Raw genomic sequence first — 22,290 nt, forward strand, 5'->3', positions numbered from 1 at the left:
ACAGCGAAAATCATTGCTCATTATCGTAGTATAAATCTAGAGCGGGTTAAGGGCCATTGGAGACTTGGAGTCGTTGGAATATCTCATCTTCTTGTTTGTTTCGTAGTGAAAGTCATTGACAACACCTCAGTTGGCCGTTGCCACGTTTAAGTGATTAATTTAGCATTTATAACTCATTTTAATTTCCAAACTAAGTTGTTTTGGTTGAAAATATCCTCCCTCGTGTGCACGATTTAAGAAATTGTTCAACTTTATAAAGAATATAGATGAAAAAAGTTAAATATATATAGCAGTATTGATTTCATAATAGAACGTGATGTAATGAATTAGTGTAGTGTTGTCTAGTTATAAAATATGCAAAAAAATTAAACATATATTTTATTTGAAGACATTCCAATAACAAAACGGGTCAGATTTTTGCCGGCGGGGAAATACTACTCCCTCCGTCCAATAAAAAACGTCTTACTTTCCTTTTTAGTTAGTTCCATTAAAGATGTCACATTTTCATTTTTAATAAAACTTTTTCTTACGTTAATATTAAAATTATATTTTATCACTCCATTGCACATAAAAAAATAAAACCTCTTAAAATTCTGTGTCATCCCACAAGTGTGACATTTTTATAGGACTAGCATTACAAATTACTTTTCAACACTAAATGAGCATTGAATATCCTCATATCTTGTTTGCTCAACTGAATTAATACCTCAATTCCATCCCCGCTCTTTGTATCCATAAAATATGCCATATTCTTGTAGCCCAACCCGGCCCCACAACCCGGTTGGGTTTTCCCCACCCGAAATCCGCTTCATACATAGGAAACCCACACACTTTCGAAAAGAAAAACCTAACCTCCACTTTACTAGCTTGAGGCTTGAGCCTGCACCATTATCTCTTCCAATTGCTTCTCTCTATCCTTCAGGCCAGCAACGTAGCCGGCGTCGAGCGCCTCCGATGCTCTCCGAACCTTCCTGATAAGCTCGGCGCCTCCGTCTTCGGCAGCCACCTCCGAGGTTGAAACCCACACAACGTTACCAAAGTGGTGTTTGGACAGAGGTGGGTCGGCCCTGGCACGTAGGTTTATCGCATTATACACAATGTAGATCTTACTCGATGTTGGCAATTGAAACTAAAGAGATAACATATAACTGTCTCACATCGGTGTCAAGAGAAAACTGAAACTAGTATATAAGTCTCAGCCCCTCCTCCTATCACCAATTGGTTTTAGGATGGAACCCATGGATTTTTATCACTCGAGTCGGATCTAACGCCCGTTGTGGATGTTAGGTTTGGTATACTGAAAAGCATGTTTCAAGCAGTTTCGCGCGAATAGAATCTTGTTTGTATACGAAAAACTCTACAATTCACTTTTAACCCGATTCAGTATTATTCGAGCAGTTTCGCACGAATAGAATCAGTATATTATTACATTGTGTTTGCTTGGACATTTATAAGATGTTTTATAAACATTTAAATGTATAAGAAGCAAACAAAGTCTAAATCTTTTGCTTAGTAGACTGGTTGTGGGCGTCGTCCACTTTAAGGTAACACAGTCGGTTCTATGCAATGCTTTGCAAAAGAAAAAGAAGAATTTCACAACCCAGATAGGCTTAGACTACCTATCGTGAAAGGTTGCAATGTCAGTCCGATTATTTCTAAGCCTTACTGAAATAAGATGACGTTGGTGTGGTATAGCACTGAATGGATCTAACCGCAAGACGTGAATCTTTATGCTATCTACTGAAAGATTAGGTCTTGATAAATAACTATTTCTTAATCTACATACGTTAGCATTGAGCATACGGTATTGATTATGCACTACTTTGACTTATCAAATGGTGCGGGTTTTTCGCAACCCAATAATCCTGATATATTGGGTAGTGGTGATTAATATCTAGCGGTGCTAGGATTGCTATTATGTTGAATCGTGCGTGAGGTGAGTCTCGTTTGATAATGTCCTCAAGAGGAGCTCGAACAAGGTTTTATTATTCAGAAAACTGGCCAGTTGGAGTTTTATCACTCTATGAATAATAAATAAGTGTTTCTTGCTAGGTCCACTCTTGGAATTAATAAGATGTTAATTAATTAAGTCCATAGCATACATTAAATAATTAATGAACATTTATATCTTAAGCGCGGGAAATAAATAATAAACAAAGTGGAAACCCGGATTACTTGTAATTTCGGATTTGGATGGGGAGGTGAATATTACTTCTGTAGTGGCTGCTCGTAATATTCCAATATAAGTTTGTATTAAATTGTGGGTTCAATTTAATTAGTAAAAAGTTAATTGGGGTGAGCCCATATCCAAAACCTTCCATAAATCCCTGTCTGGGCCCAAAAGGAACTTAATATAAATAGGAGAATAAAGGAGACATAATAATTAATTATTTCATTATAAAATTTTCGTTCCTTTCTCTCTATAGAAGGAAACGATTTTTTATTTTCTCCTCCGTGAGAATTTCAGCTCCTCCTCTGTCTCTTTTATTTAAGTCCTAGTATCCATATCGGCATATAGTTTGGGAACCAGTCAGAAGATCCGTGGTCTAGTATTGAAGATCATCATGGAGAAGGCGCAAGCAATCGTCGATTCTTTGGAGAATCAAACCAGTAACTCTAAACCGTAGAGATCATGTTTAGGATTTATATTTTTCTAAGCATGAATTATTTGCGTTCTAGCATGTAATTATCTGTTTAACATATGAATTGATTAATCGCATAATCGGTCAAATAGCTCATTGTCTGATTTATTTGTTTTGTACAAGTCTTCCGCTATGCAAGGGGCACCAAACCCCAGCAGTGGACACGAACCGGGTCCATATAAAAGCCGACAACGCCTCCGCCCGGCTCGGATGATTCCCTCCTACAGTGTACCTAATACAGATAAAACATGAAATAGAGAAGGATGGGATAAGTCAAATGTGAGAGAGAGGAGAGAGAAAATAATACTCCTATCTGTCATAAGTATGATATTTGGTTCGTATTTCATTTTGGATTGTCTCACTCTAGTTGGATCATTTTCATTTATGAAAAAATTGACCTAGTTAATTTCTTCTTTTTTAAGTTGTCTTCTACTTCAATTATTTTTTATACACATTTATCTTTTTTTTTTTGCAATTTTTTTTTATTAACTTTTTTACTCATTTTCTTAATAAAGTCAAATAATTTCTTAAAACTCGTGCGAGTCAAAACGTCTCTTCAATTGACACACGGAGAGAGTATAATTTTCACAGGCGAAGATCTCCAACGCCGAGAATGTGATGACTTTGTTCACGACCTCTTCCTCAACCAATCCCGTAACCAGAGGCTCGAGGCTTAGGATGTCTAGCGGCGGAGCATAGGTGGCATCGAAATTCGGGAGCGTCACGTCCTCGCCTCTGTCCACGGCGGACCACGTGTTAACAAACGATAGCGAAGATAATCCGCGGCAATCTTGTGCGAGAGAACGATCCCGACGGCGATTCCACCGCATCGGAATTCGTTCACCCCAACAGCCAGGCAAAGATGTTGGAACTCTTTTGTCTTGTGATGAGGTAAAAGCTTCTCCATCTTCTCATCGTTCGGATCGGTGATGAACTGCGAGACGTCGCAATCGGCTTCGCCTTCGATGAAGGGGACGCCAGCGTCGTTGCAGTTGAGCCAACGCAGAGGTTGCCGACGAGGCGGCCGGCGAGGGGTAGTATATGGAGAGGGCCTGCGATAGGGATTTCTTCAGGTGGTTTGATTTAGGAATTTTGAAAAATTAGGGTTTGGTGTATAGAAGTAGGCGAAGGGGATGAATGTTGTGAAGGCAAGCTGATCGAGAAATGAGAGTTGGTATTTTTAGAGCGTCTCCGGTGGCGCTCTTCCCACTAGGACTTTCCACAAAAACTTTCTGCCACGTCATCACTAGCCCTTCCCATTTTACTAGGACTTCCCATTGCACTAGGACTTCCCACTAGGACTTCCCGCAATAAAATTAAATTCACAATTATTCAATTTACGGAATTAAAATGTCGACACGGAATACGGGAAAATTCGAATACTTCATTAAAAAATTACATAAAACTTAAAAAAAATTACATAATTAAAAAAAAATTACATAATACCTAAAAATTACATAATCATAAAAAGTCGAGAAATACAACCCTCAGCTCTCACTCCTCCTCGTCCTCGTCCCCGTCGCCCGTGCTGCTGCCGCCTCCGACGTCCCCGCCCCCAATCTCGACGCCATAATCATCAATGGGTGGCATTCCTAAATCGCGCCGACATGCATCGACCACATCCTTGCACAGTCTTTTGTACACAAGATCATGCGTGCTAAACCACTTACTCGTGCTCTGCATCAGGGTCTTCGTTAGCTGCGCGCGGGCGAGACGGTCGTTACCTAGGCCTTTTGGGGCCTCCGATTTGACCTCGTAGGACCCGTTGCCGCTGCCGCTTCCCCTCGCATCCGCTGCGCAGCCTTTTGCCCCATCGGGCGACAACGACGGCGAGAGTCTGATCGTGGTAGTGGGGCCACTTCCTCGGCTTCGGGGAGCTCATGCAAACCAGCACTGCTGTTGTACTCACCGGAAGAGTTGATTTTCGTCCGCTTCCAGCCCAAGTCGACACCCATAGCAAACTTTTGCGAATCCCTAACCACGAGAAAGGCCTCCCATTGGTCAAAATCTTTGAACTTCAATTCTTTGACGGGGTATTGGGCCAAGGCTCGTTTCTTCACATCATCCTCAGACATGCCGCTGGTTGCCATGCGCATGTTGTTTTAGTAGAGGGCGGCAAAACGACTGAGCTTAGGCCTCAACCGAAGCCACTGCTTCCGGCATTGCTCGGAAGTGCGAGGCTTCGCCCCAGACGGTTTGCATATGAGGTAGGCCTCACTAATGCGAAGCCACAATCGGTCAACATAATGGTTCGGCCCGACATAGGGATCCTCTACTACACCGATCCAGGCCTTCGCAAGCGCGGCATTATCCCACACGATCCAGATCGTCCTCCTCTCCGGCTCATCCTCACCCTCCTCCTCCTCTGCCCCCATGTGCGAGGAAGAGCTCGGGACTTTGCCCTTGCCCCTACCCCCGCCCCTGGCCTTGCCCTTGTCTTTGTTCCTGCCCCTTGCAGCAGGCTCCGCCTCATCGGGAGTCTCACGGATCGGCGATAGCCCCAACTCCGCTCCCAACTCCTCAAAAGAGAAAGTCTCGATGCCGGCGTACTGAGTCTCCGGAACAGTACTTTGGGAATCATCGGCCAACAAATCTATATATGGGCGATAGGCAGATTCCCTAGGCGTCCTCGGGCTCCTGTGCTGCATCGACCCACCCACCGCCATATTTGGCAGCGTACCACCCATCCCCACTGCCCCGGGCATCATCCCACCCACCCCCGCCATATTTGGCGGCGTACCGCCCATCCCCACTGCCTCGGGCATCATCCCACCCACCCCCGCCATATTTTTCGGCATACCGCCCATCCCCGCTGCCCCTGGCATCATCCCATTCATCTGACTCATCCAATTGAACATACTGTAGAACATTTGGGGAGTCATCCCCGCCATCCCCGCCATTTGAGGATTCATCCCTGCCATCTGGGGATTCATCCCCGCAAAGTTTCCCTCCGTTCCGGTGGGAATCGTGGGTGTGTTTCCTCCGCTCGTGGTGGGGGAGTTCCTGTAATCCATTGTAGTAGAAATGAAATTTGTAGATTTAGAGAGATAAACTTGTCAACACAAGTGATGTGAATGAAATGAAGTTCAACGAGCCATATTTATAGAGTTTTAAAAAATTAAAAAATTAAAACTCGGACGTCCGAGTGGGACGTTCGACTGTCGCCACTACGGCGGACATCCGGTTGGACGTCGGCGATATCCTACCGCGACGTCCGCCATTGAAAACGCTCTTGGAGAGATTTTATGGTTTGATGGTTTTAATTGAGATTAACTTTGTTTCAATCTCCATTGTTACTTAAGATTCACTTTTGATTTGTTTTAGCTTCCTATATAATTGTCTATTAAATATCTCATTTTTAATCGATACAAATTTTAAAAAATTATTTGACTTTATTAATAAAAATAGACAATTTTTTTTTAATAAAATATGAATTCTATTTTTTAAGGTGAAAATCATTAATCATTACTCATAGATCTAGAGAGAGTTAGGGGTCGTTGGAATATCATTTTCTTGATTCGTTTCATAGTGAAAGTCAATGCCAACTTGCATGCCACGTTTAACGTTTTAAGTAATTAATTTAGTATTTACAACATGCTTTAGTTAGGAATTATTTCCGAATCTTTTCACGAGCAATGTTGGGTGGATCACACCTCATACTAATTTTTTTTAATTAACTAATGGTTTCTCTATAGTTGTTAACAACCAAACCTTCGATAAACATATTTTCAAGTTGTTATTCATATTTCATCGTACCCTTGCATTTTTAATGGCCACCTCTTATGTGCCAATTATTTTATCGTTCAAGCCATGAAGATCAAAATATTAAAAAACTTTCCTTCAATTTATGATTTTGTGTTTTTTATTGGGCTAATTGCTATTTAAATTAGATCAATTTCGATGGATCATGTAACTTTGAAGATTTGAATTTAAAATCACAATAGTTCACTTTTTTGCAAATGGCTCATATCGAAATTTTCTTGTACATACGTTAATCAATTTTAATGAAGCAGTGCAAATGCGTATTAATTTTGGATGGTGTGGCTGACTGACTAGCCACTGACCAGAAATACTGTAATCATGAAGCTAATTTGAATTTGTTCACATTCATTTCACGGCGAAAAAATTTGGAATCCTATGTGTATTATATTTGTTGATGTTTTTCAGCTTAATGATATCGTTTTTGTATGAATAGACATCATCGTTTAACTCATTAGCAGTGACGTCCGCATATAATTTTTTGTCCGCTTTCACCAAAAGTCACCTTAGAATAATGGCTAACAAATTCAAACTTCATTTTCCTATTAATTTTAAAGTTGAGGAACGTATCAGAACTTAGACCAATTTCATGATTTTTTTGAACTACTTCATAACCGTAGACATTATTTTATAATGTTGGTGAAGTTCACATAATGTAAATTATTGTAACCACATTTCTCTCTCTTACGTTAGTTATTAGTATAATAATATATATTTGAAGGTAGTAGTTCACATGTAATGTATACAATAAGCATGATGTGACAACCCCTCATCCATAATGTCGTTACTTCATTGAAATAAAAAACCCTCCATTTCACCTATATATTTAATCATTCTTGATTCATTGGATAACATTCTGCAGAAAGCCGTCAAGATGAGAGTGGGGGCTTCTCCTTCTCAATTTATCCTCTCTGCTTTTGCGACTTTAGCTATTCTCGCCTTGCTCGTTTTTTACGCTTTTAAGGGAGAGTTGTCCATCTCTGATATCGCATTTCTTGTTTTCTTAGGTAATCCATCTTTCTCCTACATTAATAAATTTGATATGCCTTCTTTATGTTCAATTTTAGTACTCTATTTCATTCCATCACAAGAAAAGTGGGTTTTATCAACTTATTTTTGTAGTGACTAAATATGCTCAATTAATATATATCCTACATTAGTTATATCTGAAATTAATTTTAGCAATTATATATTTTTAAATTATATTGAGAATTTTCAAAATGGCGACGCAGTTGGAGGGTTTTCGTATACGACGGTAGAGATTGGATTAATGTTATGGGGACCGAGCACAAAGGAGTCAGCGGAGAGCAGCCCGTTATTAGGTGAGAGAGTACAATCATGTGCTGTGGACATTCTAAAGGGATCACAAGAGACCCAATCATTACCATAGATCACGTCGCTAGAGCATGCACAACGCGGACGCTAATTCAAGTACAGCATAGTCGGATCGCAGTTACGTACGGTGCAATTCACGGAAATGAAAGTAGTACAATGTTGGGAATAGTCGGGTTTTTTTCCTTTTATTTATTTTTAGGTTTAAAATTATATGTGATTGTGTTTTCGACTAGCTGGTAGTCTATTTGAAATTAAACTATGATTTCAATGTATAAATTTCAGTATAAAGTACACGTATCGATACACGACTTTTCAAAAATATTTTTTTTAATTTTATTTTTGAAATATTGAAATTTAAGGTTAAAAATAAATAAATTTGACAAACAAATGGTTAGATCATGAATGATAGAGTTCTAAGTTAGTTGTGGTCTTGTGGATGATTTTAGTCATCATTTGTTAGCTTTATAAATCCAAGTGATGGAGAAGCATGTTCATAAGATCTAACGAGAGAATGAGGTATAGATCTAGATTCATAAAAACCCGAAACTATGGATCTCATTTGTCATAAAAGATGAAATTTTAATCTTGTTTCTATGCTTGACTTTGAATAAGAGATAAGAACTCTCATCTTTCTTGTTATATAAATTACAGTTTGCACTTTTAAAATGTCAAAAGTGGAATATTAAACATGCACTACAACATAATCTAAATATAATATCAAAGGGGTTGGATCTGGATCCAAAATCCGTTTCTAATTGTGAATTCATCATATTTTAATGTTACAATAATAATTATTAGTATTAGGTAGGATTGGACGTATGCCAAAAAGAATAATGATCGTTGTATATCATTTAATCCAAATATAATTCCTTTTGTATAATTGTAAGTTTCAATTAATGTCAATAAAGTCTTAACATCTACCAACACAGGATTAGCATTTTTGTGCACTTATTTTATGCACGTACAGTTTGACAAAAATCAAATCTGGATTCATAATTCTAACACATATATAAATGGTTAATTATTTCATAATTCGTGTCAATCCGATCCGATGCACGAACAATTTTTGGGGCACAGAAATAACCAAATAAAGCTGGAAAGTCTATAAATCATCATACGTATTATTTTGTCGAAAATACATCCACAAAAATGGAACATGACGATCCACGACGATCCAAAATAAAGCTACAGAAACGATTTCATAAAGCAGACGGGTATAATCAATGGTGACATTAAGAATATCAGGGTTTACAGTGTATGACGGAAAAATCGAAACAAAAGCTACAGAGAGCGTCATTCCTGTTGAAATTAATCTATAAACCGATATCATTCAGCCAAGAACCATTTCCCCCTTTCAAATGTACCTGAATGAATGATTCAAGATTCTCAGACAAATTGAAGAGGTCACTTGTAAATTGTATCCTTATCCATCTGCACGCATGTAAACGGGAGCAGCTTTAGTGAACGAAACTGAAGTGATTGTTATAATGTGAATCCAAATATTTATGTTAGCCTACATTTTTAGCTAGTTCTGCAGCCTTCGCATCATCAAAACCAAATCCAGCCAGTATCTTATGACCTGCAGCCTCTTTTTGTGCCCAAATTCCGAGAAGTATATGTGCTGCTGTTATTTCACCGCTTTCGCCTGCATCCCAACTGAGTTTTAGTTAAAATGCACCATGGCCAATGGATGTACTCGTTAGGAAATAAACACAAGGAATCACGAACAAAACAAAATAAACACTGGAATTGTTTACCCAATTTGATATTTTGTGCAACTATATACGGGGGGGCAATGGCAAGACAGTGGTTTCACTATATAATTTTCAGATACAATTACAAGTAGAGGACATATATATATATATATAGGCAAAAGCAGCGAACCCTAATCCTAGATCTATGTTGTATGGAAGCCCACATTGTGGTAGTGGTCGTGGAGGAGTGGGCGAGAGGAGGAAGAGAGGACAAATGTGGTGTACACAAGGCTTCTATGACATCTAGGAAATGCAAGCAAACTCGGAAATACTGGACTGCAAATTACTATATCTATAAAACAAAACCCGTAAATAAACAAAAGTACATCTCAACTAACGAGTAACGGCTACAGTCTACTCAAGGCTTCTGTGACATTTATACCAACGCCAATTTAATCCCGTGTCTACCCAAACATAGTACCTGAGGAATAAATGTGAGTCAAGATTCAGCTCTGGATCGAGATGTTGGGTGCTTGCCACATTATTTCATTATGAGAACGAGAAAAGCTAAGCTAGTTGGGATGCGGGCGTGTATCCCGATGGAACAAACCTCAAATGAGTCTATCTTGTAAAAGTACACAAATTAGACTAGCAATCAATTTCTGGTGTTTTGTTGGATTACACCCTCTCTATTTCAAGCTGAACCAATGCTGTGTTGAAAGCCGCATGTCACCAATTTCGTTTTAGTTTCGTATTGGGGAGAAGGATTGGTTCCAGTTTTGGTTTGGTTGACGGGTTTGAAATGAGAGAACCGGAAAGAAATGACACAAAGATGCATGTAAACCTGAACTTACTTTGAATCCTTACTGCTGGGTATGCTCAATTTGTTGATTCCCCTCAAAAAACCAAACAAGCTCCAAATTTTTTGAAATTCGAACGCATTGGGAAACACGTATTCTAAAGTAGATTAACTAAGAAAGATAAGAGAAGCTATAGACAATATTTTCTACTCAAGTTTCTGTGAAAAAAGTAGCTCTACCGAAATGTGGTTAAAACAATACAACAATGAAATTAGCAAATACACATTTGAATGAAATGATGATATAAAGATATGAAAGAAGCCCACTAAATGACATGGTATGTTAAAAAATATTTGTACCTGACTTCAGCTTCTCCTCAATTGCCCAATCAAGAGCCTTCTGGGCCGGTTCAGTCAACGGAGGATGCTCAGGACTGAAATAATACATGTCTGATTTCCCTATCAATTTTACAATCTCATCCCGCACCTTAAAGAGTGTAATGCCATTGTCCCTCAAAAACTTTGCTGCCAAACTGGTTCCTGCAGGATCAACAATTGAGCTTCATGATCAACAATCAGCAGAGATGCTATTTCAGCTCAACACCAAAAAGATCTTTCCATCTTTGTTGAGTAAACAGCTTTATAAACAAAATCAGATTCTTGAGAAAATTTACATTTGACATAAAACTTAAACAACCATATTTTAGTAACAAAATCGAGATTTGGGTACAAATATAAGCTCTAAATAACTGGAATAAAGCAGCAATAGGTTTATTTCAGACCTTCAACCAAAATGCCCATGAGTAGAGCCTCTGTCCCGGTGTTCGGATACTTGAGCTTCCGTGCCTCCAATTCGCCCATAGCGAACGATTTAATCGCCCTAGCTGACCATCTGCAATCACCATTGTTGTAACACAGCAACAGAATCACAAGAATGCTCAAGCCACATCAATAATACAATTCACGAAAATTAACAATTGCAACCAAAAAAAAGGGAAATAAAGAAAATGAACCACAACAAAATCTTACTTGGCCCTCTCATCATTTTTAAGCCCATCTGTCTGTCTGCAAAACCCAAAGTAACAAATCAAATTTACTTTCAATGCGATAACAGAAGAATGGTTTTTCTCATACAAGAAACTGAATATTACATGCTGGGCAGGCTGAAGGAGATGGTGGCGACAGCGTAACTACGTCGTTTCGAGGCAACAAGACTGGAATTTGAGAGCTGGGTCGAGAGCTTGGCGCCCAAAAAAGTACTCTGTGGATTGAAATTCAACGATTGCTCGAAGGATTTTGTGCGGGACTGAGATGCAGCTGAAGAAATGGGCGTAATTGAGAACACTGACAGTCCTTGAGTGGCCATTAATTAACTCCGGGATTCTTCTTCAGAACTTTGGAACTAGAAATTTCTTCTGGGCTCGTCGAATTTCTCCTTAATTGTGATAAACAGAGGGAAATTTTTTGCTTCTCTTGTGCGGATTTTGCAGTGTTTGTAGAGGAGATAGGTTGTTTGAAGAACGATTTCATTGGGCCGGGTCGGGTGAAATTATTACGATGGGTCCGGCCCGTTTTATAATGGGCCCAACAATTGATAGCTAGTTTGATATGATTAGAGTTTTCTTGATACTTGCAAAACGTTTTTGATTTTATGGAGTGCCTAATAAAGATTTTTATGACTTCAAAATTTAAGAAAAATAATAAGTACTCCTCAACTCCCTATTTCTCATGTGTTATTTTTAAATGATACTAAATTTTACTATCCCGGAAATTTGTACCATTTATTTCACTAACTCATTCATACCCATATTTTATTATAATACTAATATTCCTTCCGTCCCATAAAAGATATCACACTTTCCTTTTTAGTTTGTCCCACAAAAGATGTCACATTTCCATTTTTAGAAAAAGTTCTCTCTCACGTGAATATAAAAATAATATTATTTCTCTCCATTTAGCACACAAAATAACACTTCCTAAAATCTCGTGCCGTCCCACAAGTGTGACATCTTTTGTGGGACGAAGGGAGTATATAAAACTAGGACGCACAATCCACTAACTTTTTCAACTCATTTCCCATTATATTTTTTAAAACCCGTGTCAGGTTAAAGTGAGACAAATTTTAAGGGATGAAAGTAGTATTTTTTTAAGATGTTCCATTTGAATATAGTGGGATAAGGGAGTAATATTATTTATGTTAACTGTGTGTCAATCCTTATTTTAGGAGACCATATTCAAATTTTGGATTGGAATTTGTCTAAGAGCATTCCCAACAATTTCCCTAAAACCTCCCTTATTTCTCCCTAATTCCTGCCACATCAGCACCATAATTTATCCCCAGTTTTTAGCCAACTTTTAGCCAACTGCTCAAATGGTTTCTCCCTTATTTCTCCCTAACTCAACATTTCATTTTTACATCATCACTAATTTAATTGTTTTATTTTTTTATATAATAAAGCTAGCTAATTTAATTTATAAGACAAAACAAATAATAGTAATAAAGTTCGTTGTATTAAACACGGGTAAACATTACAACGACGAAAATTAATAAAAAAAAAAATAGTACAGGAATGGAAAAAAAATTCAAAGTTAAAAAATTCAAGGGCGGTGGGCGCGGTTTCTATTTGCCCACAATTCTTCGATCATATCGTGTTGTAGTGCTCGATGGGCCTCCTTCTGGTGTATGTCCATGAACGCCTTGAACCGTTCATGTTCGTTGTACGGTACACCCCGGCGGGCGGACTCGGACTCGGTTGAGACACCGTGACTCGATGATGCAACACTAGTGTCGTTGGTGACGTTGAGGACGCCTTCGTGTTCATCATCGATGATCATGTTATGCATGATGATGCACGCATACATGATGTCGGCAATATCCCCCTGGTAGAAAAAGCGCGTCGGGCCCTTTACCAGTGCAAATCGCGATTGGAGCACCCCAAACGCCCTCTCCACATCCTTGAGCGCAGACTCTTGCGCTCGGGCAAAATACTTTCTACTATCTCCGATTGGACATCTGATCGTCTTCAAAAACACGGGCCATTGCGGATAGATGCCGTCAGCTAGGTAGTACCCCATGTTATGCACATTGCCATTGGCCGTGAATTCGATGGAGGGGCCTAACCCGTTGACCCGCTCGTTGAAAAGGGGCGAGGAATTGAGAACATTTAGGTCGTTGTTCGACCCGGCTATACCAAAATAAGCATGCCAAATCCAAAGCCGTTGGTCGGCAACGGCTTCAAGAATGATGGTGGGATGCGTACCTTTGTAGCCGGTAGTGAACTGGCCTCGCCACGCGGTTGGGCAGTTCTTCCACTGCCAGTGCATACAGTCGATGCTGCCGAGCATCCCCGGAAAGCCGTGGCTCCTCCAGTGCCAATCCAGCAGGAACTGGCAGTCAGCTGCGTCCGGCGAGCGAAGGTAGTGCTCCCCAAATATCTCTCGCACGCCCTGACAAAAATTCTTCAGGCACTCGTTGTCAGTCGTCTCGCCGCATTGCAGATACTCATCGAACATGTCGGCGGACCCTCCATATGCCAATTGTCGGATGGCAACAGTGCATTTCTGCAGGGGCGATAGACCGGGCTTCCCTGTGGCGTCTCGCTGGAGCCGGAACTCAGGGTAACGCGCGGACAACGCATTAACAATGCGCAGGAAGAGGGAGCGGCGCATTCTGAATCGGCGACGAAATACATCTGCCGGATAACGTGGTTCCTCAGCAAAATAATCGGCGAACAGCCGATCGTGCCCACCAGCGTGGTCGCGGGGGATGTATCGGCGCCGCCTGCGGATTGGCCGTTGGGGTGGCTGCTGCATTCGAGCAAGCTCGCTTTGTATGAAACGGGAGATATAGTTGTTGACTGGGTTGTTGGCGAAACCCGCGACATCCCATCCGGTGGGAGCGGGAGGTACCTCCTCTTCGGAAGAAGAATGAGATATCTCCTTGTCGGACCGAGAATGAGAAGACGATTCAGAATTCATTAAATATAGATGGAGAGAGAGAAAATAAATGAAGAGAGAAAAGGGATGAGGATGAGGAGAGAATGAAGCGAGAAAAGGGATGGGGATGGGGAGAGAATGAAGAGAAGGTGTGTATTTATAGGGGGGAAATTAAAAAAAAAATAAAAAATATATTTATCGCCGAATTATCGCCCACAGTGGTCGGCGATAATCCGACGATTTTTCGCCGATTGGCGATAAAACGGGAGGAAAAATCGCCGAATTATCGCCGGCCTCTCCCATTGGTCGGCGATAACTCGGCGATAGACGGTGAAAAAACGCCGACTTTTAGCCGGCACCATTGGGAGTGCTCTAATCTGATTAAAAAATCTGAGTGTTTACAAAAAATTAATTAGATCTAATTTGAATTGTCTAAAAATCTGAAATTTCATCCTATACGAAATATCCAAAATTTAAATATTCAATATCAAAATCTGATTATCTAATAAGGACCAAATATCATTATATCTAACTCAAAAATATAGTATAAAATATTTTTATTACATACATAGTGTATATAGTATATAAATATATTTCGAATGTCAGATTAATTCAGATTTATTATATTCAATCTGAACATCCGAATAAATTTTAAAAATTTCAATTAGATCCAAACCAAATTTTAAATATGAACATGATTCAGATTGGATTTTTGGATTTCGAATATTAATTATTTGAATTGCAACTTTATGTTTTGAATAATTAACAAACTATCAAATTGAATTGCATTTCATTTTCATTAACTACCAAAATAATTAGGTAAATAAGTATGAGTAAGAGTAAATCATTTATTGTTAGTTAAGACAAATTATTGGTTGGTTCACGATTTAATCATAATTATGTACCAACTATTCAAATTTATTTGTTGTAATTCTCTTTCTAACTATTGAATTAACCGTCCAAAGCTTGTTCCATTTGAACGAGGAACTGAAGATCGTGCGGTCGTGCCATTAACGCCAGCTATCATTCTTACTTAGTTTAATCATTCATCCTAAACCATCAATTCAATCCCTAAAATCCCAGCTCATTACCTCAATCGATTCATTTTTTGACCTTTCAAGATCCAAAATCTAATGTATGTCAATTGAATTGATCTTCTGCTTTCCCCCTTTCAAATTATCTTGAGCCTGCAATTCGATTTTGCGCGACCTTCTGCTTCTTCTTGGTTTTTGAGGTAAGAAATTCGTTTGAATTTACAGTTGAATTATGAAATCCTTGCCAAATCTGGATTTTTCTTGTTGATGTGGCTGTGTTTTTGTTAAATGATGCAAAATGTGACTTGCTTTTCGGTTTTTCTGAATATCGTCTTTGCATTTTGTAGCTGATGAGATTGGGTTGAATCGGTGAAGAAGTTTTGGAGGATGGATGTTGTAGCTTATACGTTATAGGTAAATCTAATTGAAATTCGACCAAATTTGCAAGTTGCTGTAGCATAGATTTTGTAAGTAGCTATTGGAATGCTTGGATATTGTAGAAGTGTGTTTGTTTGAAAGACAGAAATGAAATCTGTTTCATTCAAGGATTGGCAAAAAACTTCGTATCCGAAGGCCCTTCTGTCGATTATTGCCTCAGTTGGAGGGCTTGCCTTATTCTTACTGCTTGCTTCAACTGTGTTGGTCTCACAACCTATTGGCTCTACGATTCATGAGTATTTCTATGGTGCTACTAGCCCGAGAAAGCTTGATTCGGATTCATCCCTCAATCTTTCGGCTTCAGAGTCTGAGCACATTGTTCAGCCGTTTGTTGAAGGAGACAAATCAAATGTAACTGTTCTTGCGGATCACCAGAATGAAGTCAATGATGGTCCTAAACTTGATGAATCTGGTGAAGGTGATAGCAAGGGAGCTTTGGTCGAAGGGGCTAAGGATGATGGTCCCAAACTTGATGAATCTGGTGAAGGTGATAGCAAGGGAGCTTTGGTACAAGGGGCTAAGGATGAAGCATCCGAGTCAGGCCAAGTAGAATCTGGGAATTTGGGGGATAAGCTTCCACAGCCTGAGGGAGAAAGGAGTGACAGTAACAATACAATGCTTCCTGATAGTTCGTTTGAGGGAAATGCATCAATCGCCTTCAGTGATAAACCAACCGAGTTGGCAGAGAGTGTTGATTCTTCTGGTGCTGCCACCGACTCGAGCCAACCTAATGTTGCTGAAGCAGGTACTGTACTCCTGAAATGTTTCTTGACATCTTTATGTCTTCTTATACTCTTCTGCTCATTTTATCTTCTCATTAGCCCCTTTGGTTTCTCTTCCTAAGTTGGATTTTAGTAACTTTGTCACCGTATCACCAAATTGATTTGCATTTCATAACTCATAAGTTGGATGTTACTGTATTCCTGGATCTCTTTTTGGTGTTGCTAATAATTCAATTTCCAGTGCTTTGTATTGGCAAAGGGAACCTGGTTTTACCATCCAAATTTAGGAACATTTTGATTATTTGGCTAAGTTTATGATACTAGTAATTATAACTGCAGATAGTGATATGTGTTTGTGCTAGATTGTACCCCAGTATGTAAATTAGAAGATATGTTGGTACCATCATATGCATAGTGCTGTAGTAAAAACTCACTTTGTATGTTAAGCCGAACTAGTCCTTTTTCAGCAGTTTATGCATACCGATCTGTTTTACTCATGCTGCAGATTGTGATCTTTATCATGGAAAATGGATTCATGATGAAGCTGGACCATTATATAGGAACGACTCGTGCCCCATAATCACTCAGATGCAGAACTGCCAAGGAAATGGAAGACCAGACAAAGATTATGAGAACTGGAGATGGAAACCATCCCAGTGTGACATTCCTAGGTTTGATCCAAAGAAGTTCCTTGAGCTAATGAGAGGAAAAACATTAGCTTTTATAGGTGATTCAGTTGCAAGAAATCAAATGGAGTCGATGTTGTGTATCCTGTGGCAGGTGAGAGGAACAGTTCTTCCATTTAATTTCTGATTTGTATAGACGACCATCGTGATTGATTTTCTAGCTCATTGCTATGTCAATTATCTGTTTAGGATCACATATTGAGTTAACCTGATATTTTTGTGTTCTCACAGGCTGAAGCCCCTAAAAACAGAGGTAATAAGAAAATGCAACGATATTATTTCAGATCTACATCTACAACGATTGTTCGCATATGGTCCTCGTGGCTTGTTCATCAGACCTCTGAACCATTTGATTATGCTCCTGCCGGTGTGACTAAGCTCCATCTTGACGCGCCTGATGAGGGCTTCATGCAATATATCACAGAGTTTGATGTAATTGTCCTTTCGTCTGGCCATTGGTTTGCGAAGCAGTCAGTATACATATTGAACAATGAGATCGTAGGGGGGCAATTGTGGTGGCCAGATAAGTCCCGTGAAAAGAAAATCAACAACATTGATGCTTTTGGAGTATCTGTGGAAACAATTCTTACTGCCATGGGCACACACCCAAATTACACTGGTGTAACCATTGTCCGCAGCTTTTCTCCAGATCATTACGAGGGTGGAGCATGGAACACTGGAGGATCGTGTACCGGGAAAGAAAGGCCCCTGGAAGGTGCAATAGTTGAAAACGGCTTTACCAATATAATGCATGAGAAACAAGTCAACGGATTCAATCGTGCAGTAGAGAAAAAGACAAACAAGTCGAAACTGAAATTGATGGACATTACAGAAGCCTTTTCCTATCGCCATGATGGGCATCCAGGTCCATATCGAAGCCCAGATCCTAATAAGATTACTAAGCGAGGGCCAGATGGTAAGCCCCCGCCACAGGATTGCTTGCATTGGTGCATGCCAGGTCCAGTAGATACATGGAACGAGCTGGTATATGAAATTATAAGACGAGAATCCCATGACTAAGTAAAATTTTCTTCAGAGTTAACTCATGTTTGATTCTGTTATATTATTTGTTATACAGAAGAAATGTTTTTTTTCCATTCGGCCATAGAATACTACTTGATGTTAGAAAGCTTTCTGTAACTTAATGGATGAATGAGCCCTGTCTTGTTCATCCCATGTACTCTTCTTATTGAGAAATATAAACTTTAACAGACCCTTTCTGTAATTGTAAGTTTATCTTATAATTCATGCATATTTAGATGGACGTTAACGTCTAGGAGCTGATGATCCTATGACACAGTGAATCGTTGAAAACCCGATGAGCTGGGAAATCTTGCCACGAGATCAGGTTTGTCTCCTCTAACGAGTATATTCTATGCTACTTTGTTCTCCTATAGGTGATGCTGTTATGCTACCGATATATGGTCGTCTGCAGATTGTGGCGTGTTCGAGAAATATATGCTGTATGCTTCCTTTGGGATAGAAACTGATCACTCTTGTTGATTTTTTGAGCCTTTTATGTTTTGACAGTATGGATTTTCAGTTCTTGATGTTTCTGAGCAGCTGCTATTGTGTTGATCATTTTCTGTTCAATTAATTTATAATAAATAATGAGATATGATGTAGTAACTTTTATTAAAAGGATGCATATGTAGGAAGGAAAATAGAATGATTCATACTGTATTAAGTAGGTCTGATCAATGGTGTAAATATAAGTTATGGTGGTGTAAATTATTGTGTTTATTAGGGCATTGAAGAATTTGATTTTCGAATATCTTTGCTTTGAAATACATTTCTATAATTCGTTTATTATACCGTTTGTACTGTAGTAAAATAAATAAAAATAATAATTTTCTATGTAAGAATCTTGAAATTAGGAAAGAGAATCTATAAGAAAGGCCAGAAAATAAGAATATGGAAAATTGAACTACTTTCTTTGTTTATATCTTTTCTTATAAGTAAAATCTACAAAAAAGGAATTTAAAATCATTAGTCAAATTATTTTCTAGTGCAGAATCTTACCAATTATACTAGCTCTATATACCTTATTTAATTAACCTTACTAACATTATCAATAATTGAAAAAAACGCAATTAAGTATTTGATAAACATTTCTAGTCACCAAACAATTTTTTTTAAGTCAAAAGTCGAATTCTACAAACTCTTTATCAAATTTAACTTTATAAATGTGGTTCATTATACGATTTGCAAACGATTAAACATAATCAGTTTTATCTAATGTCAATTAAAATGGAGTCTAATGAATAAGTATTGAATCTACCCAAGTTGAAGACGTTGTATGAAGATTTTAATAATTAGGTATAATCAAGAATAGTCCACTTTAATTCCCCCATGACATTACACACTTATGATTTAAATATTTCCATTAATAAATCATCAAACAAAAATTCTATTGCATGACATGATCGTCACTGCGATCCCTTTCAAAAATATGGAGCCTTCCTTGTATAATTAATACCAAAAATATCACCAAATCTCATACTATATATACACACACACTCTAAAAAAATATCAAACCCATAATCAACAATAAGTAACTCACCATGGCTAGCTTCAACCCCTACGGCAATCTAAACGAGGCCGAGCAAGAAGGGGTCGCAGCGCGTCGGAAAACGCGCCAACGCATCACCATCATCGTCGTATCCAGCATAGTCCTTGTCGCCATCATGGGCGGAATCTTCCTCTTCACTCAAACTCGAGACGCAGGAGGCCTTTCCACCTCCCTGAAGGCCTCCTGCGCCGCGACCCTATACCCCAACACGTGCTACACCAGCCTCTCCCCACTAATAAAACCGCGCCACGTCAGCCCTCATGACATCTACAAGCTCTCCCTCCAAGTCTCCTTGGGCGAGCTCTCCCGAGCCGCCGACGGATTCTTCCAACACCCTACAGTGCAGAAGGTGGTCGCAGACAACAACAGAACGCTCGCGGCACTGGAGAGCTGCCGCGAGCTATTCTCCCTGGCGCTCGACCACCTCAACGACTCCGCGTCCTCCGCCGCTGCCAGCCTCCACGACCACAGGACGTGGCTGAGCGCCGCGGCGACATACCAGGAGACGTGCGTCGAGGACCTGAGCGCCGCATCAGCGGCGCTCGGGGCCCTCGCCGCGGGTCACCTCGGGAACTGCACTGAGTACACCAGCAACAGCCTGGCGCTCGTCAGCGCGGCCGAGGAAGCACTCGGCGGCGGGGCCGGCGGTCGGAGGATGCTGGAGATGCCGGCGGGGCAGATGAAGTTCGACGCGGTGGTGGCGAGGGACGGGAGCGGTGGCTACACGACGATCGCGGCGGCGCTGAAGATGGTGCCGGAGAAGAGTAAAAAGAGGTTTGTTATATACGTGAAAAGGGGGACTTATTTTGAAAATGTGAGGATAGAGAAGAAGATGTGGAATGTGATGATGATTGGTGATGGAAAGGATGCCACCATTGTTTCCGGCCGTCTCAACCATGCTGATGGAACTCCCACATTCCAATCCGCCACATTTGGTAATATATCCTCTTACTCCCTACTACTTTATTCTCTTACATGCACTTTTGTGTCAAAAAATATGTTACTACTAATTCTAGTATCTTTAAAATAAATTCATAATGAGTGAAATTTTTAATTGCGAATCAAGTTTATTGACTACTATGATTGACAACTACTAAAAACTTATTAACATTTCAGAATTTTGATTGCCATAAATATTTGTTTTTTACTATGATTCAAAACTATAAACTTCTTAACATTTTGATATTTTTTTTGCCATAAATAGCCGTGAAGGGGAAAGGATTCATGGTCCGAGACATGGGGTTCGTAAACACGGCCGGGGCAAGCAAGGGCCAAGCCGTGGCCCTTATGTCAACGGCCGACCGCTCGGCCTTCTACCGCTGCAAAATGGACGGGTACCAAGACACGCTCTATCCACACTCCAACCGCCAATTCTACCGCGAGTGCGACATCTACGGCACCGTGGACTTCATCTTTGGAAACGCCACGGTCGTGATCCAAAATTGCAACATTATGCCCAAGCTGCCCTTGCACGGCCAAAAAAACACCATCACCGCCCAAGGCAAGAAGGATCCGAACCAAAACACGGGCATATCCATCCATAACTGCATCATTAGACCCACGGCCAACTTGACCGGGGTCAACAACTTCTTAGGGCGGCCGTGGAAGAATTACTCCACGACCATTTTCTTGCAAAATAAGATGGAGGGCTTCATCGACCCGAAAGGGTGGCTACCTTGGGTTGGCACCACGGCCCCGAGCACCATCTTCTACGCTGAGTACCGGAACTGGGGGCCCGGGGCCGGGACCAGTGATAGGGTCAAGTGGAGTGGCTTGAGGCTCAAACTTAATGCCCAACAAGTTAGTAGGTTTACGGTTGAGGAATTCATCAATCGAGACAAATGGATTAACGAAATGGGTGTTACATATAAATCGGGACTTTGAATTTACAAATTTAGTGTAGTATTATTATTTTTGAACTACATTATTACACATGAATCTGCTCAATTCATTGTAGCATTGTTACGCATGGATTTGTTTTATTGGATTTTATTAAACATTATGTTTTTCTCTCCTTTTATTCATATATTGCATTTGTTTCTTTCAAACAAGTTTAGTAGTATGAACTAAATTAAGCATGTGTAATAAATTAGTGTGTATCATTAAATAAAATCATAGGACAATTTTCATTTTGACATTTCAAATACGGAATCTAGAATATACAACTCCATCCATTTTTTTTTACCTGATGAGAATTATATTACTTATCAAACAACATCATAAAAACTCGATCTTGATATTATTTTAACTTCAACCTAAAAATTATACTTCAAAGTTATTATATTGCTATATCAAATCTACAAAAACAAACCTATTTTAAGTTTTTAACTCTATATATGTTATAACAACCTCCTAAAAACTAAATCTTGATATTATTTTAACTTCAGCCAAAAAAATTTATTTCAAAGTAACTATTGTATATTGCTATATCAAATAAATAAAAAAACTATTTTAACTCCACAAATGTTACTCCCTCCATTTAAAAAAAAAACAACTATTTCCATTTTGGGTCGTTCCTTAAAAATAGAAATTTTAGAATCTTTCTATCTTAGGACATGGACCCCACAATCTAGCTACTAACTCTACTTTTACTACTTTTTCTCCTCATATTTCTTACTTTACTTATTTTTCTTTTCATCTCTCTTACTTTACCAATTATGCATTAAAATCGTT

The 22,290-nt window shown here is 39.4% G+C and overlaps 4 protein-coding genes and 1 long non-coding RNA gene across 5 annotated transcripts; 3 read left to right on the forward strand and 2 right to left on the reverse strand.

Moving 5' to 3' along the window:
• Positions 1-862: 862 nt before the first annotated feature.
• On the reverse strand, positions 863-3,472 carry LOC148930708 (vinorine synthase-like). The gene is made up of 2 exons (XM_089066585.1): positions 3,212-3,472; positions 863-1,129 (listed from the first exon to the last, which is right to left on the reverse strand). Exons 1-2 carry the CDS (start codon positions 3,470-3,472, stop codon positions 863-865), a joined length of 528 nt encoding a protein of 175 aa, XP_088922711.1.
• Positions 3,473-7,250: 3,778 nt separating this feature from the next.
• On the forward strand, positions 7,251-8,012 carry LOC125216853 (uncharacterized). The gene is made up of 2 exons (XR_007175469.2): positions 7,251-7,408; positions 7,634-8,012. It is a non-coding gene; the product is annotated as an uncharacterized LOC125216853 (long non-coding RNA).
• Positions 8,013-8,916: 904 nt separating this feature from the next.
• On the reverse strand, positions 8,917-11,714 carry LOC125216852 (ATP-dependent Clp protease ATP-binding subunit CLPT1, chloroplastic-like). Its single transcript, XM_048118625.2, has 6 exons — positions 11,381-11,714; positions 11,259-11,294; positions 11,012-11,121; positions 10,590-10,769; positions 9,254-9,381; positions 8,917-9,167 (listed from the first exon to the last, which is right to left on the reverse strand). Exons 1-6 carry the CDS (start codon positions 11,593-11,595, stop codon positions 9,141-9,143), a joined length of 696 nt encoding a protein of 231 aa, XP_047974582.1. The 5' UTR covers positions 11,596-11,714; the 3' UTR covers positions 8,917-9,140.
• A 3,391-nt stretch (positions 11,715-15,105) lies between these two features.
• On the forward strand, positions 15,106-18,270 carry YLS7 (trichome birefringence-like protein (DUF828)). The gene is made up of 4 exons (XM_048117402.2): positions 15,106-15,399; positions 15,547-16,382; positions 16,865-17,139; positions 17,277-18,270. The coding sequence occupies exons 2-4, from the start codon at positions 15,725-15,727 to the stop codon at positions 18,063-18,065; spliced, it is 1,722 nt and encodes a 573-aa protein (XP_047973359.1). The 5' UTR covers positions 15,106-15,399; positions 15,547-15,724; the 3' UTR covers positions 18,066-18,270.
• A 1,339-nt stretch (positions 18,271-19,609) lies between these two features.
• Positions 19,610-21,501, forward strand: LOC125209746 (putative pectinesterase/pectinesterase inhibitor 46). The gene is made up of 2 exons (XM_048109330.2): positions 19,610-20,552; positions 20,822-21,501. Exons 1-2 carry the CDS (start codon positions 19,610-19,612, stop codon positions 21,499-21,501), a joined length of 1,623 nt encoding a protein of 540 aa, XP_047965287.2.
• The last annotated feature ends 789 nt before the right edge of the window (positions 21,502-22,290 follow it).

Source organism: Salvia hispanica, chromosome 3 (assembly GCF_029641045.1).
Source record: "Salvia hispanica isolate PSC_SH4W2 chromosome 3, Shi_PSC_v1, whole genome shotgun sequence".
Classification (NCBI taxonomy): Eukaryota; Viridiplantae; Streptophyta; class Magnoliopsida; order Lamiales; family Lamiaceae; genus Salvia; species Salvia hispanica.